The following is an 18,035-nucleotide window of genomic DNA, read 5'->3' as shown; positions in this document are numbered from 1 at the left end:
AGGAATACACGATTAATGGGGAATACTGAAAGGTGTAGAAAAAGTGAGGGACCTTGGAGTGAATGTCCACAGATCTCTGAAGATGGCAGGACTGGTCGATAAGGTGGTTAGGAAGGCATATGGAATCCTTTCCTTTATTAGCTGAGGTATAGAATATAAGAGCAGGGAGGTTATGCTGGAACTGTATAACTCATTGGTTATGCCACAACTTGAGTACTGTGTGCAGTTCTGGTCACCTCACAGAAAGGATGTAATTGCACTAGAGAGGATATGGAGGAGATTTATGCAGATGTTGCCAGGACTGGAAAAATGCAGCTATGAGGAAAGATTGAATAGGCTGGGATTATTCTCCTTGGAACAGAGAAGGCTGAGGGGAGATCTGATTGAGATGTACAAAATTGTGAGGGGCCTGGATAGAGTGGAGGTGAAGGGCCTATTTACCTTAGCAGAGAGGTCAGTGACTAGGGGGCATAGATTTAAAATGATTGGTAGATTGATTAGGGGGGAGATGAGGAACAACTTTTTCACCCAGAGGGTGGTGGAGGTCTTGAACTCACTGCTGGAAAGGGTGGTAGAGGCAGAAACACTCAACTCATTTAAAAGGCGTCTCAATTTCTGTAACCTGCAGAGCTATGGCCCAAATGCTGGAAGATGGGATTAGACTAGGTGGCTCATTTTCCGGCTGGCCAAGTGGCCTCTTTCTGTGCCATAAACTTTCTATATTTCTATGTTACAAGGCCTGGCGTTCATAACAATATTTCTTTTATTTTTATATATTGTTTAAATTTGTAGCTAGGCATAGACACTGGAAGTAATTAAAATTGAAGTCATTTCTGTCATTTTGTCTATTCAGGATTCCTTTAACTTGACAAGTATTATAATTCCTTCATCTTGAAGTGTAATGTAATCCACACCTGCCTGCTTGGAATGCTCTTTGATTATTTAAATTCAGCACCCATCTTTGCCTGTGTCATTGATGGAAAATACTCCTACGACAAATCAAAGTTGGTTTGATTACTTCTTCAGGCAATATTGTCTGTTTTCTTTGAGAGAAAGGATTGGCCATTCTTAATAAAGGGTGTTTGTTCTCTTACGGGTTGCTCACTGATTCTCTCAGACTTACTTTGACCTGGAGGTGAATTAATCTACTAAAAATCAGATATCTGAGTGACAGCCCCTGTGTCTTCGAGATTTGACTTATTGACAAGGCTGAGGATAAAAGTAGGACAGCTGCTGTCTAGCCATTGCTTTACTTCAGTGGGTTAAGCCCAGTATCTAAGTCACTGTTGTAAGGTGAATCAGCATGAAAACCGTGTAAAATTAACAAATGTTTCCAAGAATGCTTTGTTAGTTTGTCCCAATATTTGAAAATATTGGTTAGTATCCTTTCTTCTGTAACAAAAAAAGTCTTGTAATAAGTTTTAACAAAGTTTTAGCCTGTCTTTTAGAAAGCAGAAAGTCACATGCAGTGGCTTCCTGTATTATTTCCATGTGCAACCCAGCGGTCTAAGGGTTGATGCTGTCCCATACACATTGTGCACAAGGTCAAGCTTGAGTTGATTGAAAGCTGACGTTTGCACTAAACTGGTGTTAAATTAAAAGTATTGTGAAGTAGCCCAAATTGTAACAGATATTTTTCCAGGACTAAAGAAGAGGGACACATCATAATGCTGGGCTGCAAGAGATGCCTTCAAATAGTGTCTGTTTTACAATATATGCCATGTGTGATATTTGTTGTTGACTGTATGCCTTGGTGTGAGTGGATGAATGATTGAGTAGGGGGAATGTAAGATTTAGGTTCAGGAGTCACAAATACTCAAAGAAGGAGGTCGAGCTCATATTGTGATTTTAAAATAGTTTATTAAGTTTATTAAGAAACAACAGTTTAGATACGATGCATACGCTAAATAGACAGAAGTATATGACCCATGACAGATGATTTTGTAGCCGATTTCTGCAACTGGAAGGGCTGTCTTCTCTCTCTCTTCCCCCCCCCACCCCGCCCCTGTCTTTTCGCCTCCTCCAGTTAGCTGAGGTGTCAGGAAGTTCTCCATCTTCTGCCAGACGGGGGCTGCTCTCTGCTGCTCCAAGCATCCATTGATATGCCTTATTTTGGGGGCTGGTATGCCAGTCACCTGTTCGAACCCTTGTAACCAATGAATTCAGGACAGGTATCCAAAGTGTTGGAGTAGTCATCCCCCCCTTGTCCATCACTTCAGCTCGAGGTCATCTCTCAGTTTACTTCATATTGAAGGCTATTTGTCAGTCCGTACCAGACACTTGTACAGATGAGAAGGTGCACAAGGTGCCAAAAGTTTCCCTCCCATCAGCTTTGGAATGTTTATGGTGTCTAGTGGCTTCTATATGACCCGCTTGGGAATGTCATGCTCCTCTCCTCCTGTCTTGTTTACACCAGTGATGACCCCAGGGTTAGGAACTGCTTCTCTGTCCCTTTTGAGAGAGAAAAGAAAAACTGCTGTTCTGTGGGTCAGTTTCATATTATTCCTACTGCTTCTATAAGAATTCTATATTACTCTGAAAAGTATTATTTCTTTCAGGAATAAGATATAGAACATAACCAGAGGAGGATGTTATTAGTCCTTTAGCTAAACCATCCCCCAGTCTATGCCTTGTAGCCAATAATAGCCAGCATTGCCTCATCAAAAATGGTCAAGAGATTGAGATTTCTGGGCTCTCCTCCAGTTTAACTCTTTTATGATCTGTTTGGCCTGCATGGAGAGACGTAGTTTTGAAATGTTACACATTCACACAGTATGTACAATGGGGCACAAGGTTCTATTATGAATTCTGATTCTTAACTCGGGTGTGGGAATTGGAGTTGTGGGGGCTGAAGCGGCCAGCAATCCATCCGGTCCACCCTTGAGCTTGAGGCCCAGGAGATTTTAACTCCAGGACTTATTTGCACGCCCCACTGCTGACTCCAACCCCATGCCTTGGGAATGATGTCCCCACTAGTGGGCGGGAGTACAAATTGATGGGGGGGGGGGGGTGGGGCAGTGGCCGCCATCCCCAGGGAGCCAGAGAAAAGATTCAGAGCAAGGTTTTAGATTAGAGATACAGCACTGAAACAGGCCCTTCGGCCCACCGAGTCTGTGCCGACCATCAACCACCCATTTATACTAATCCTACATTAATCCCATATTCCTACCAAACATCCCCACCTGTCCCTATATTTCCCTACCACCTACCTATACTAGTGACAAGTTATAATGGCCAATTTACCTACCAACCTGCAAGTCTTTGGCATGTGGGAGGAAACCGGAGCACCCGGAGAAAACCCACGCAGACACAGGGAGAACTTGCAAACTCCACACAGGCAGTACCCAGAATCGAACCCGGGTCGCTGGAGCTGTGAGGCTGCGGTGCTAACCACTGCGCCACTGTGCCGCCATGATTTGGGGGAAGGAGGAGGCAGGATCAGGAGACAGTGGGATGCCCGAGGCAGGAGCAGCCCAAGGTATTCTTGTGGGAGCCGAGGGAGCACCCTTGCTCTTCCTGGTCTATAAGAAACCTTTAAAAAAAAAAATGGCTTTCCTGGACCTCCTGGATCCTCACTGACAACAGTTTTCGCCTGCTGGTTAGGGACTGTGGAGGCCTATGGTTAAAATGGGGTATACGCATCCCACTGACGTGATTGAAATGCGACTTTGTCTTTTAAATCAGCCCACTTGTCTGGGGCAGGCAGCTTTCCCAGACCTGAATTTGGGCAAGTATAGATGGTGGGGCATGAGAATGCAGAACTGAAATGTTAACTCTGCTTCTCTCTGCACAGATGCTGCCTGACCTGCTGAGTATTTCCAGCACTTCCTGTTTTTATTTCTAAAACTGTCTCTGTAGTGTTAGTAAATTAACATGCATTATAAGCGAGACAGTGATGGAAACATGTACTCCTTTAAGATTTCAGTGTGGCTACAGGTTCAGCTGTAAGTTGCAACCTGAATTTGTGCTTCAAAGAGCTGTAAGGTTACCTGAGTGCTTTGGACGGCAGTGGTGAGGGAGGAACAGTTTGTGAGGAATCATTTGTGGCAGCCATAATTTGGGAGCTATTTGGTATTGGAAACTGTGAGGTAGTCTCACGTTGACAGCTTTTCTCAGCTCTGTCATCTTCTTGCACATTTGTAGTCACGTCGTCTAGGTGTTGCTGACATTATTTGACCTGTCAGCAATCTCCTACCTGACTTGTTGGGCTGCTCTTATTTGAACAGCAGAAAGAGCAGAGAAGATGAAGTGTAGATTTAATAGAGGTGTTCAAAATCTCAGAGGACTTTGATAGAATAAATAAGGTGAAACTGTTTCCAGTGACAGAGGGTCAGTAATCGGAAGACACAGATTTGAGGTAGTTGGAAAAAGAACCAGAGGTGCCACGAGGAAAAATTGTTTATGCAGTGAGTTGTTATGATTTGGAATCCACTGCCTGAAAGGGTGGTGGAAGTAGATTTACTAATAACTTTCAAAAGGGAATTGGATAAATATTTGAAAAGGAAAAAAAAAATTGCAGGTCCATGGGGAAAGAGCAGGGGAGTGGGCCTAATTGGATAGCTCTTTTGGCACGATGGGCCGGATGACTTCATTCTCTGCTGTGTTATTCTATTATTCTATGAATTTAGGGTGGCTTTCAGTGCCTAATAGGACAGTCCTCCTTTGCCTCACTTTTCCCCGCATGATTTATAAACACAATGTTGCAGGTGCATTGCTGCAATTTTCTAATGTAGCCTTGCTGGTCATGGTTCCTATACAAGCGGGCATGTATTTGAATAATTTTGGATAATACTACTGCAAATCACATGTTGTCTTATCTCCATAAATTCCAGATAGCATGCTTTTATATAATGGAATTTCAGAGCACTAATAGACCATTGTGTTAAATTATTTTCAGTCATGGTGGCTTTCTATTCATTTTGTCTTAAATCCAGGACAAAGATGAGTGTCTGGAGTCAGCAGATCTTTGTGGTGATCGGATAAGATGTCTTAACACTCCAGGTGGGTACTTTATAATTTATGTTAATCCCAAAGTGAGAAATCCCAAACTCGGATGAGAGTGCTTCAGTCAATCTCTCTTTTCTGCTCTTTTTAACAGGTGGATTCAGGTGCCTGGGTGTTGCTGAAAGGGATGTGGCTTCGGGGTTTTGTGGGCACGGCTACTTCTTCAACAAAGAAATGCAGGAATGCCAGGCCTGTTCGCTGTGTGACGAAGGCACAGTGGCTCTCCAGTGCTCCCTGCACAGTGATACCATTTGCACCCAGTCGCCTGAAAACCATCTCTCGGAATCATGGTCAATGAACACCGAGGTCCTGTCACTAAAACTCGCACAGAGCCCTGTTTACCTGGGCTTGAACCTCCCCTTAAAGGGAAAGCCCCAGTCTGACCTGGCAACTAATGAAGATGGCAGGTTGGTCTTCAGGCGGCATGGACTGATTTGGGCTGATTATAACTTTGCCGTCAGACACGACTGTAGAAACTTCCTCCAGCTTTCATTGAGGCTGAACGAGGAGGAGGAGGGCCGTGATCTCAGTAGTGTTCGTGTTGAGCAACCTGAGGGGAAATACTACCAGAGCAGCAGTATGAGCGGTTCAGCCGAGGTGGAGCCCAGCTACACACTCCATCTCTTCATGAAAAGCCCCAATCAGTTCTGTAATCAAAGTAACAACCTCAACTTCTACCACCTCCACAACCCATTCAGCTTCTTCTGGCTGTCTCACGACACGGGAGCGGTGGCTATGAGTGCACACATGGCAAGCTCAGTCCACTACCAGACCAACTATCGGCCTGTCTTCAAAGTCATTACCATCTCTGATCCCTACATGATCACCTTGTTCCACGATGGCAGGGCTGTGAGGTTTACTGAGCAAGGTGTCATAAAGTTTGTGTATCACCAGGCCTTATATGCAATGGGCCACACATGCGTTCGCGAAGGCTTCACATTACTTTCCTACATTAACAGGAATGGGACAAACGAAGAGTTAATAAAAGTTTATAAATCTGGCGTCAACTATCGGGATACCTCGATTTCTGCCTCTGGAGCTGCCATGGTAAATGGTGGAGACACGATTAGCTTTCAGATCCACTCTCCCGCCCAGTGCAGTGTGCGTTACTTTGGAGACACCTCTGGGATCAGTGTTTTCAGCCTAATTTGGATCCCATCGGCAGTTTCCTCAGCTCTTTCACTTGCAGTTTCAGGGTCTGCATTACCAACAGGCGCTGTGAGAAATAAGTTTCTCAGTTTCCAGGTGGTTTCGCCAGCAGCAGAGCAGAGCCAGATCGCACTGGTGACATCTGGGCAGTTTGCATGCAAGTATGTCCTGTTCCGCCACAGCGGAGTGGCCAGCCTTGCGTTCAACATCAAACTGATTCATTCTTGTGATATCATCAAAGTCACCCTGAACCGATTGCAGAGTGATCACATCCAGCCGTCTGCTGTCGCAAGCCAAATTGGAGGTCAGATGCCTGTAGGTAGCCAATGGACAAACGTCGGTCTAAGTGCTTCATTTGCTGTCCGTAACGGCACAATGGCAGCCATCTCCCTGGACTGTGTCCGAGGGAGAATTAATCAGATTGCCCACGGACAAGGGAACAACCTCTCAATTTTATGGATTTCATCCTGAATCATACTGTTGAATGGAGGAGTACCTTCAATGCTTACGTGAAGGTACATTAAGCAAATAAAGCATCGCTGAAGTTACAACTGGTTTCAGATAATGGACTCCTATTGCAGCTGATGAAGATTTTGAAGCTCCTCATTGTGATCGTTGAAGGAGGGAGGAACCACAATTGAAAACAATGGATGCTAATATAAATATTGTGCCCCACCCCCCCTATTGAGGCAGACAAATGGAAAGAAATGGAAGGCAAAAGCACATCCAAATTGACTATGTGTGTGCTGCAAGATTTCTAATTTACGTTTTAATTACTGCTTCACAGAATATTGTGTCGTGGATCCAAAGTTGTGATCTAGTAAACATTTCTTTTGGTGCAGATCTCACCATTTATGGTGGGCATATTCATGTTAGTGCTATTATTATATAACAAGAATGTGCCTTATGTGTAGGGATCTTTTGCCCAGTTATTTGCAGTTCCCCTCTGACCTGCAGCCTTGTTTAAACTGCAGATAGTATTAATGCAAGCTGTAATCCACCGACCCCCACTCCCACACTACCGAAGAGCTTAAATATACAAAAGGTAATTAAAAATAAACAACATGTTATTTACTCAATGTTAGTTCTTGCATTCAGTGCACATTAACAAACTGTGAACTAGCTGTTTCTGTCCGAAATGAACAGAACACTTAAGAGACTATAACCAGCAACTTTGAAATTGATGTGGCCAATATAAGCGACAACCTGTTTTACGTGGTGGGGACTGTACCTCAATTGTTTTTCTTTCTTTATGCTGGGAGGCATCCTTTGGGGATGTGCTTGGGTTCATAGCTGCTGGGAAATATTTACAGTTTCTACCTCCTCAATAAGAGCAATTGACTACAGGATGGACACAATTTATAACAATATAAATGAGGTTTCATCCTTTGCCGTGAGCTCTGTTGAAAACACAGCTACAGCTCTTCCATGGGGAATTTCTGTTTTTCTTTTTCCTCCCTGGTGAGGTGATGCACATTGCCTTTTGTTTGGCACTTGTCACTGCACCAGTTCTTCAATATGAAAATTAATTTTAATTGACACTGCCAGCTGATCACTAACATGGTGGAGAAAAATTGTTGCGGTTGCTATGTAGTAAAATTATAACCGCGTTCTTTCTGACCATATTCACTGTTGCTGCATATAGCAAGTTGAACGATTCTTCCCTCCGACATAACTACACATGCAGGAAGCAAGTGGAAAATGGAACTGTAGGCAAATGGGATAGTTTCTAAAGACAAAGTGATTATTGTCATGCATTTTTCACTAATTTGTTTCATGCAGGGTGAAAAAGGAAATAATTATCTTTTTAGATATCTTTGATAAAGCTGTATGTAAATTGACTTTGAAATTTGTTGTGTGATATTAGTATGTAAATGTTTATTGTGTTCACATACAGTTTCTTTGTTACATTTTTTAATGAAGTTGTTAATCCATACAAATCAAATAGTGGAGCATGGAAACAAACAGAAATATGCTTAGCACTAATTTTCACATTGTGTAATTTCAAGATCATAGTTATCACAGGTGCTTGTAGAGATGCAAGGGTCATCACAGAAAATTAGCAGGGAAGGATCCTGAAAAGAGGGGTAACAGAGTGCTATATGAAACTTGTTTTTACAAACGGGGTTTTGTTTTTGTTGCCACTGAGCCTAAGCACAAGAGAAGTTAGTGATTCTGTATTTTAGTAAAGGCCACGTTTACTGCAATTATGCTTTCTATTAAAACTAATAAGAATCATATGCATGTTTCTATTTCAAATCCTTTGCCAAAAATGTAAAATGAATGTATGATAACACTTTGATGTTGTTTTCATTTTTTATTAATTATATGAAGTGACAGAACAGCACCACTGTTGCCAAATCACGAGTATAACTTGTTTATACTATTTATTATATCAACACTGTAGTTTAAGCAATATATTGTAGCAGAAGGATTTTTAAAACATTTTACTGTTTCCAAATATTTGTATTACTTTGCTATAATAAAACAGTATAACCAGCAAAAGTGTTAACAAGGAAATACTTTGAGATGGAGCTGTTTTTCTTATTGGGGTGACATCATGGGGCTACCCTCAAAATGTACGCATATACACAAATCGACATTTACAAAGTGGTCAAATGTTGCTGAAGGCCTTTCCACAAAACAGTGGCTCAAGTCCATTAAATATCAATTATACACCCATTTTTTGTCATTGCCTAGTTTAACAATGAATTAGTTACCTGTGACATTGATCACAAGTCGTGGGAGTCAGTTGCCAGCGTTCGCCAGAGCTGGCGGGCAGCCATAAAGGTGGGGCTAAAGTGTGGTGAGTCGAAGAGACTTAGCAGTTGGCAGGAAAAAAGACAGAGGCGCAAGGGGAGAGCCAACTGTGTAACAGCCCCGACAAACAAATTTTTCTGCAGCACCTGTGGAAGAGTCTGTCACTCTAGAATTGGCCTTTATAGCCACTCCAGGCGCTGCTCCACACACCACTGACCACCTCCAGGCGCTTACCCATTGTCTCTCGAGTCAAGGAGGCCAAAGAAGAACTAGTTACCTTTCACTCATTAATTTTTACCTTCTAACCCCATATTCGCCTCCACTTTGAAAGTAATTCATTGGCAATATATAAATGCAAACTGTTTCCTGATTTAGGACAATGGGATATCCTGGGCTGTGAATTTCTCCAGGGATACAGCTGCCATTATTACATATTACAATGGTGGACCTGAGTACATTTTCCCAGGTGTTGTTTTCTCTTTTTTTACGTAGTTTCAGAAAAAGAGAGAGACTGGGACAGACCCATCTCCCAAAAGCCTTCCCCCAATTTCTGGTCATTTTAAGTGCCAGATAAGCCAGGAGCTTGGTGAAAGGATGAAGGGCGTGGCTTATCCTTCAAGCAATCACTTCAAGAAATCCAGGTGCCCACAGTGAGAGACATAATGCCTGGTGATGTTGAGCCCTGTTTTGGGTAAGGACCTTTGGTCCTTGACAAGGACACATCCTAAGTCTCCTGACACATTGGTCCTTCTGCTTCAAACTGTAAAACAACAACAACTTGTATTTATCATCTTTAACATAACAAAACATCCTAAGGCACTTCACAAGCGCATTATAAAGTACCGAACCACATGAGATATTACAGTAGATGACCAAAAGCTTGGTCAAAGAGATAAATTTTAAGGAAGGTCTTGAAGGAGGAAAGAGAACTGGAGAGGTTTAGGGAAGGAATACTAGAGAATGGAGCCTTGGCAGCTGAAGGCATAGCCACCAATGTTGGAGAGATTAAAATCAGGGATGCTCAAGAGACCAGAATTAGATGAGCAGAGATATCTAGAGGGTTGTAGAGCTCGAGGAGATTATAGAGATAAGGAGGGTGAGGCCATGGAGATATTTGAAAATAAGGATGAGAATTTTAAAATCCATTAGCTAAACCAGTTTTTACAGCAGTCACTATAGAATATCACCATGGCACTCCACCAACATGGGGAAAGCTTTGCTATGTGTTAAGTGTAATAAAACTTTAAACCCAATTTTTAAGAACAGATTATGATTGCCCAACACGTATCGTACAGAGGAAATTTATCCACTATTACTGAGCAAACTGGACGCAATGTTGAACCAAATCTCCAGCCAGCTGAAGCTGCCATTTCCGAGGGGTCATGTTAATGCTTTACAGAGAAAGTATATAATACTTGGCTGTATATCGTAGATTTAAATGATGCATGCTTCTATGTACCTGTTGCTGTTCTGGCTTTTCTCTCCCCAAGTATATAACAATGAAATGGCAAATACATTTCCTGGAGAAATGACCCTTGAAATTTAAGTAAATGCTGAGTTGTAAATAATGGGTAAATTTCCTCTGTGCAATATGTGTAGGGCAATCATAATCTATTAAAAATTGCATTTTAAGTTGTGTTACACTCAACATACATTTACTCTTCTCTCATAGTGATGGAATGCTTTGATGATACACTATAGTGTCTGCTGTTAAATATTTCATCAATCTTTTTAATTTATCTAATGGATTGGAATTCCACTGATCATTCTTTTAGGTGTTGACGACTGTTAATCATCACATAGGAATTGTACAACTGAATCTCTGGTTCACTGAAACCTGAAAGTCTGCTAAGCCAATTGTTAAATTAAAATCAGGTGTCCAGAGCCCAATATCGCAGATGTGTTGAGCCAGCAACCAACTAGAACTCTGTAACTACCAGTAAGGTTATCTTTACCTAATATAGCCTCTGTTCCCTTGTAGTAAGTTGAAAGCAAGCTATCTGTTAGGTTTTGCTTTCACCATTTGGAGAAGTGGGTTATCTTCCTTAAATGCAGCCCAGCTGTGGCAAATAATATATGAGAAAAGCAAGATGATTTCATACAAGATGATTCACACAACTACCATCCAGTAAGGGAATTTGCATGTAGCGCAGTGATGGAAATGCAGAGTAAAGCACAAAAATGGTTAGTTCCTCAATCTTTTCAGTATAATAATGGTGTAACAACACTGTTCCTGCCAAAGAGGGAGCAGCTCATTATATCTCCTTTCAAAGTAATTGTAGAATGTTTAAATAGCATTTGAAAATGCTCCCAGATCTTCCACATGATAATTATATTTCATACACTCTGGTATGTGGATAGTAAGGTTCATGCAATTGTCGCTTAATTTGTGTACTATGAATAACTAGTCTCTCAGGCTAACCAATCTATTGGAGAACAATTGTGTTACCCTTTCCCATTATAAGATAACTGTGATCATCTTCCTAAAGGAAGATAACTGAGTCACCCAGCTTATATAATAAAACAGTTGATAGTCCCAGCTCCTACAGTAAGGTAATTGAGTGTCCTGGCACTTAAAGGATGATAACTGAGTGACCCCTAATGTAAGTTAATGGAGTGACCGAAACTTATTGTAAGGTTAATGAATGACTAACTGATTGCAAAATAACTATTAAAGGATAACTAATACAAAGTGACTCCTGACAATGCATCCAGCACGTTGCCGTCATCAGGGCGCTCTTAGCTGTACACATGCGCAGAATGGTCTCTTGCTGTCAGTATGGTGCTGCGCATGTGCAACCTATTGGGGGGGAATAAGCTGCGAGGCCTGGAGTGAGTGGCGAGCAGATGGGCGCAGGAGGCAGCGCTGGGGTGGGATTGCAGCGATTGAATTTAATTTGTTTTTTGTGATAAATTGAGCAGCGCCATCTTTAATCCTGGCAGCTGCCTAAAACGTTGCAGACAGTGATGTATCAGTGCATGAGACTGCATTTGCACATGTGCAAGTACTGCGCCACCTAGTGGTTGCATTGTCAGCAAATGCAGCCTAACTAAAAAGGGCATCAACTTCACTTACTGATTATAGGCTTTCCAGCAACTTTTAAAATCCCTTCACATTTTTAAATCCACGACACCTGCAACACATTTTACTGTAATGTTTTTCCCTCTTGCAAGGAAAATAAATTCTCCATAACATCCCACATCTCCAAACCCACTGTCAGATCGATTTTGGATAAGGTATGGCTTTCCCCAGGGCCATTCCATTCTATGCCACTGTCATGAAAACGTTCTATGCTGAATGATGATTTTGATTCATTGGTTGGAAACCTACATTAAACTTTTAAAAGGAAAGCTGGAATCCTACATACAGCTTTTAAAAAGCTGGTAGCTAAGATGGCCACCACTATTTGCATTGAAATACTTCACATTCTAATGTATCGAAGTGGAGATGCTTGTCTAAACAGCTCTCATTCAGAAGAATGGTTTGAACAGTTGAATGAATTACATGATATTGCTTTCATTAGAAGACATACAAAGCCACCTTGAACGATTAACCCTAGTGGAGACGCACCTCCAGTGGGTAATCATTGAAACAATAACAGCTGAGAGAAATAGAAATTCTTGGACTTGAATCTCATTAAAGTGCAACAGAGAATATATTGAGACAGTTATGTGACAGCCTGTGAAAACTTGGTGGTTTTTTTGGACACATCAGACAGGCTTTTAGAGCTAAACAGTGCATGACCCCACATGTCTCTCTCTTTCCAGCTAACATTTCAAGTTTCGAACCCTGGAAGGCAAATAAATTACCAGACCCCACAGACTGTATATTATTTTTATTTGTTTTGGACTCTAATCCAACCAAACTATTCTTTATCACTCTGTAACCTATTTGTGTCTGTGTGTGATTCTCGTGTGTGTGCGTGTGTGACGGATGGAGCATAGTCTTATTTTTAATTAGATCAGGTTTTGATTTTAAGTACAATAAACTAATCACCTTCTTGTTTAAAGTCAAGAAAACCTGTCCAATTGGTTCTTTTATGATCATAGTACATAAAGGGTTAAACACTCACTGAATTGTTAAGCACATTCATTGTTTAAAAGAAGTAAACCCTGTTATGGTCAAACAAGAAGAGGGACAAGAGGGGAGCCTTTCGACCCCTCCTCACCTGATCATAACAGCCACCATAATGGAAGAGGAGCAGTAGCAGCAATGTGTCCTGGACAGGGAAGTTGCACTGTTCTTGAGGACCTCTCTGAGGTACTGTGCACCTGAGGGCTGTGCCTTTCCAAGGATGCCATTGAGCCTCTTATTCAAGAAGTTTTCCATACTCTCTCCACTGCCACAACTGCTCTGTCTGTGGCAATTAAAGTGACAGCAACTCTTACGTTTTATGGCTTCACATCCTTCCAGCTGCCACATGTCATCTGGTTAATATTAGCCAGACAGCCATCGCGGTGTATTTCCAGCAGTTTGATGGATGCTCTCTTACATGGACTCCTCCACATGAACAGCACCCTCAGCAGCAGAGGCGCAGAGCCAGAGACCGTTACTGGATAAATGGCATCTGCATGGTACAGGGGAATCACAAACCAAGTTGTAGGGGGCAAGTATCAGGAATTTTTCAAAGAAGGGCAGGGCGAATGGGGAGTTAGAAGTCAATCTGCATATTCCAATTGATACCAAGATCCCACCTGCACTGTTGCAGTCAAGAAACTAGCTGTACAAGAATTTGCCAAGAATCACACTAATGGGTTTGTTGATAGGGAAGTTTCTGCACTGGTCACTGTACGAGCTGATTAGATCCCCTCCATGGTGGTGGTGATGAAAGAGAGTGATCACTAGAGATTTAACAAAGTCCTCAAACACAATCACAATCCACTCTGATGTTCTGCCTGCAGTAGTGGAAGCAAAAGATAGGTTTTGTATGTGATATTCTGCTGACTACCATTTCCATACAGATGGCTGTACACATCTATTAGAATCTCTACTGCTCCTGAAGAATTTCATGGACGCACTTAAGTCTGGATGAAGTTGTTGTTGTAGTGGAGGGCAAGCTAGTTTAGGGTACAGGTGAACAGGATAATGATCAGAAACAGACCCGTAGTAGAAGCAATGCCAAGAAAAAAAATTCCCAGGCCGTTGGAGGTAAGTTTGGAGGTGCCAGGAAAATCAGGAAAAATGCTATCTGGGTGGTATCTCAACATCCTCCCTACTTCTTCCATCTTTCCCAGGGGTGGCTTGGGACACTTGTCAGCAACCCGCACAGCAGGGGAGGCAAGGCATTTGAAGTATTTAAGGAGGAGGTTAAGAATATTTTTTTGCCTGAAATGGCTATTTGTCACATGCAGTGCCTGGGATACGGCAGCTTCGAGGATGTGAGTGCACAGCGGGAAATCATTGAGGCCTACAACTGACATGCACTCAGTATTATAAAGGAGAAAAGCGGAAAGCCAGAGGTCAGCCATAGGCAGGGTTTACGATGACTGGAGCAGGTCATTGATGCTGATATTAGTGATTGTGATCTTGGTAAGGAAATTGCTGGCAGATCCTATAGGAGACTTTCACAACACAACAGGGCTACAGAACTTACCCGCCTCCCTTCCATTTTCTTCAGAAGTAGCTTCCCCAAGTCACCACAGAACAAATCTTGGTGCAGCCACTGTGAATCCTTGCTCAAGTAACCAAACCCCATCGCTCCAAAGAAAGATGACGGGTCTGGAGTATGGCTTGCGTTGGTCAAAGAGTGACTGGACCTCACATCCATTATTAATAATATAACTAATTAATGTGTTCCACAAATGCTGATACTATAAGGGCATGGTGATGGGTCATTTCATGACTTTCTGAAGTTACAGCAGCTGTTGAGGGTATCAAGTGTTGTTATTCATCAGATTTCAAGTCTGACATTTTGATGGGATGCAATTATATTCTTCCTGAGTCAATGATGGTGTCCGGTAATTGCACCTCAATCAGCAATGATAGATTACCTGCCTGGCTGTCTTCCTCTTCTGCTGGAGAAATATTTGGCTCATTCATGCCATACCCGCAACTGTCAATCTTGCTGCAAAGAAACGATAATTTGGGACAAAATTAATAGTCACTTGGGCAAATGCGGGTTAATTAGGGAAAGCCAGCACGGATTTGTGAAGGGAAAATCGTGTTTAACTAATTTGCTGGAGTTTTTTGATGAGGTAAAGGAGAAGGTTGATCAGGGTAATGTTGTTGATGTGGTGTACATGGACTTCCAAAAAGCATTTGATAAAGTGCCACACAACAGACCTGTGAGCAAAGTTATAGCTCATGGAAAAAGGGGCAATAACAAAATGGACTAAAATAAAAGCAAAATACTGCAGATGCTGGAAATCTGAAATAAAAACAAGAAATGCTAGAAATACTCAGCAGGTCTGGCAGTATCTGTGGACAGAGAAGCAGAGTTAACGTTTCAGATTTAACTCTGCTTCTCTCTCCAATAATAACAAAATGGATTTGAAATTGGCTAAGTGACAGGAAACAGGGAGTAGTGGTTAATCGAAGTTTCTTGGATTGGAGGAAGGTTTGTCGTGGAGTTCCCCAAAAGTCACTGTTAGGACCCTACTGTTCCTGGTATATATTAATGACTTAGACCTTGGTTTACAGGACACAATTTCAAAATTTGCGGTTGATACAAAACTAGGAAACATTGTGAACTGTGAGGAGGATAGTGTAGAACTTCAAAAGGACATAGACAGGTTGGTGGAATGTGTGGACAAGTGGCAAATAATATTTAATGCAGAGAAGTGTGAAGTGATTCTTGTTGGTAGGAAGATTGTGGAGAGGCAATATAAAATAAAGGATGCAATTCTAAAGGCGCTGTCGGAGCAGAGGGACCTAGGTGTGTTTGTGCATAAATCATTGAAGGTGGCAGGAAAGGTTGAGGGAGTAGTTAATAGCACACACAGCATCCTCGGCTTCATTAATAGGGGCATAGTGAATGAAAGCAAGGAGGTTATGTTAAACTTGTATAGGACACTGGTTCAGCCTCAAATGGAGTATTGTGTTCAGTTCTGGGCACCACATTTTAGGAAGGATGTGAAGGTGTTGGAGAGAGTGCAGAAAAGGTTCACAAGAATGATTCCAGGGATGAGGAACTTCAGTTATGTGGATAGATTGAAGAAGTTGGGACTGTTTTCTTTGGAGAAGAGAAGGTTGAGAGGAGATTTGATTGAGGTATTCAAAATCATGAGGGATCTGGACAGGGTAGATAGGGAAAAACTATTCCCATTGATGGAGAGATCGAGAACAAGAGGGCACAGATTTAAGATAATTGGCAAAAGAAGCAATGGCAACATGAAGAAAAACTTCTTCATGCAGTGAGTGATTAGGATCTGGAATGTATTGCCTGACAGTGTGTTATCTGAAAAGGAAGAATGTGCAGGGCTACAGGTAGAAGGCCAGGGGTGTGACACAAGGTAAACTCCGCTTTTGGAGAGCTAGCGCAGGCACAATGGGCCGAATGGCCTCCTTCTGTGCTGTAGCAATTCTGTGATTCAGCATGGAACCTGGGTCCATTATGTGTTTCATTTTTACATTTTGTTTATTCTTCCTGTCACTTTTTCAATAATCAGGACCACAGCAACAGCATCAATTCTCCAAGCATCCCCTTACAGTCTATCTCAAAGGAGCAGAGCTGGCGGAGAAACTGGGCCGATAGAAAGCCCTGATGAGGAGACATCTGGAGCCTCTCCCTATGCACAGGCTATGAATGTTGATGGTTGACTTGGGTTGCTGGATTACTCTACCCTACATTTTGGAAAATTACTGTATGGCCTCGGGAGCCTCACAATCAAGTTAAAAACGTTAAAAATGTATACATATTCTGTTCCTAATCTTCAGGAGTCCACCAACCTTCAGTGATCATTGCTTGGATCTTTAGGTGGCCTCACATCCATTAAAAACATCCAATTATGGCCAGTGAAATCCAGTGTACCTGTGCCTTTGCTATGCTGGGTTCCGAATGAGGGTTTAAACTGAGACCCTGCCCCTGTAATGTTTTCCCCATATGTGAATGGCCTTGTTGAGGCAGGCAGATGCTCAGCCCTGACAAGGCCATCCCAAAAATTGTGGCTGAAGCCTGGGTTCTCACCTCCAATTGGACCGAAGTGTACAAGACTCTAGAGTAGGTTGTGGAATGGGATAAGAAGCTGATTAATAATTCATTTAAATGGAGAAAAATCAGACACGTTCCTTCACCTGCAAATGATCCGACTTGCCCAATTTTCTGCTACTTGCTGTGTCCAGCTGACTCTCTTCTCCTGACCACAGACCCAGGATAATTGCTCCTGGATTCTCAAATAGCTTGTATGCGTTTAAAAAAAAATGAGATGAAAAAATACTAATCAATCAATAACTGGAAAGCCTCAGCCAAACTGCTGTCAGTGAGTTGCTGTGCTCCTGAGACACCTGTTCAAAATCACATCTGATGCAAGTTCTGAGACACCCACATTTGATGCACGAATCACATGGCCAATTGCATTACCAAATGGTAACTGTAGAAGGAAATTACTTCAGAAAAGAACATGGCTTGTGTTGTTCTCTGGGTCGGGGCTGGGTCCAGGATGGGGCTGGTACAGCTGTGGAGAGCATTGCAGCAGCTGAACCTCATTAGGGAGTAAATGATGCTTGAAGTTTAAAAACAAATCAGATTTCTCTGGAGTGAGGGGAGGGATTTAAAACCACCTTTAACCAATTGGTTGAGACCTAGTAGCGCCACCCTCTTGGGTAGACCTCATGCTAATGGTATAAGCATTGGTTCAGTGGTAGCATTCTTGCCCCACTTCAGGATTAGAGTGCATAATCTTGGCTAACACTCCAATGTGGTACTGAGGGAGTTTGTACTGTTGGAGGTGCCATCTTTTGTTAAACCAAGGTTCTGTCTTTCCTCTCCAATCAACATAAAGATCCCATTGCACTACTTGAAGAAGAACAGGGGAGTTCTAGTGTCTACTGATTCTAACATCTATTCCCCATACAACATCACTAAAACAATTTATGATTCTCATTTATTTCATTGCTGTTTGTGGGACCTTGCTGCATGCAAATTGGCTGTATTGTTTCCCTACATGACAAAAGTGATTATACT

General features: G+C 42.2%; 1 protein-coding gene across 1 annotated transcript in view; it reads left to right on the top strand.

Moving 5' to 3' along the window:
* The window catches only part of nell3 (NELL (neural EGFL like) family member 3), an 81,952-nt gene extending 73,305 nt beyond the window's left edge, over positions 1-8,647 (top strand). Inside the window, exons 5-6 of the mRNA XM_068013901.1 lie at positions 4,935-5,001; positions 5,099-8,647. Coding sequence (XP_067870002.1) covers positions 4,935-5,001; positions 5,099-6,624 — 1,593 coding nt within the window. The 3' untranslated portion in view covers positions 6,625-8,647. The remainder of the gene's footprint in view (positions 1-4,934; positions 5,002-5,098) is intronic.
* Positions 8,648-18,035: the final 9,388 nt, after the last annotated feature.

Source organism: Heterodontus francisci, chromosome 2, assembly GCF_036365525.1.
Source record: "Heterodontus francisci isolate sHetFra1 chromosome 2, sHetFra1.hap1, whole genome shotgun sequence".
Lineage (NCBI taxonomy): Eukaryota > Metazoa > Chordata > Chondrichthyes > Heterodontiformes > Heterodontidae > Heterodontus > Heterodontus francisci.
Note: the sequence above shows the minus strand (reverse complement) of the source record. Positions and strands in the feature narration are given on the sequence as shown.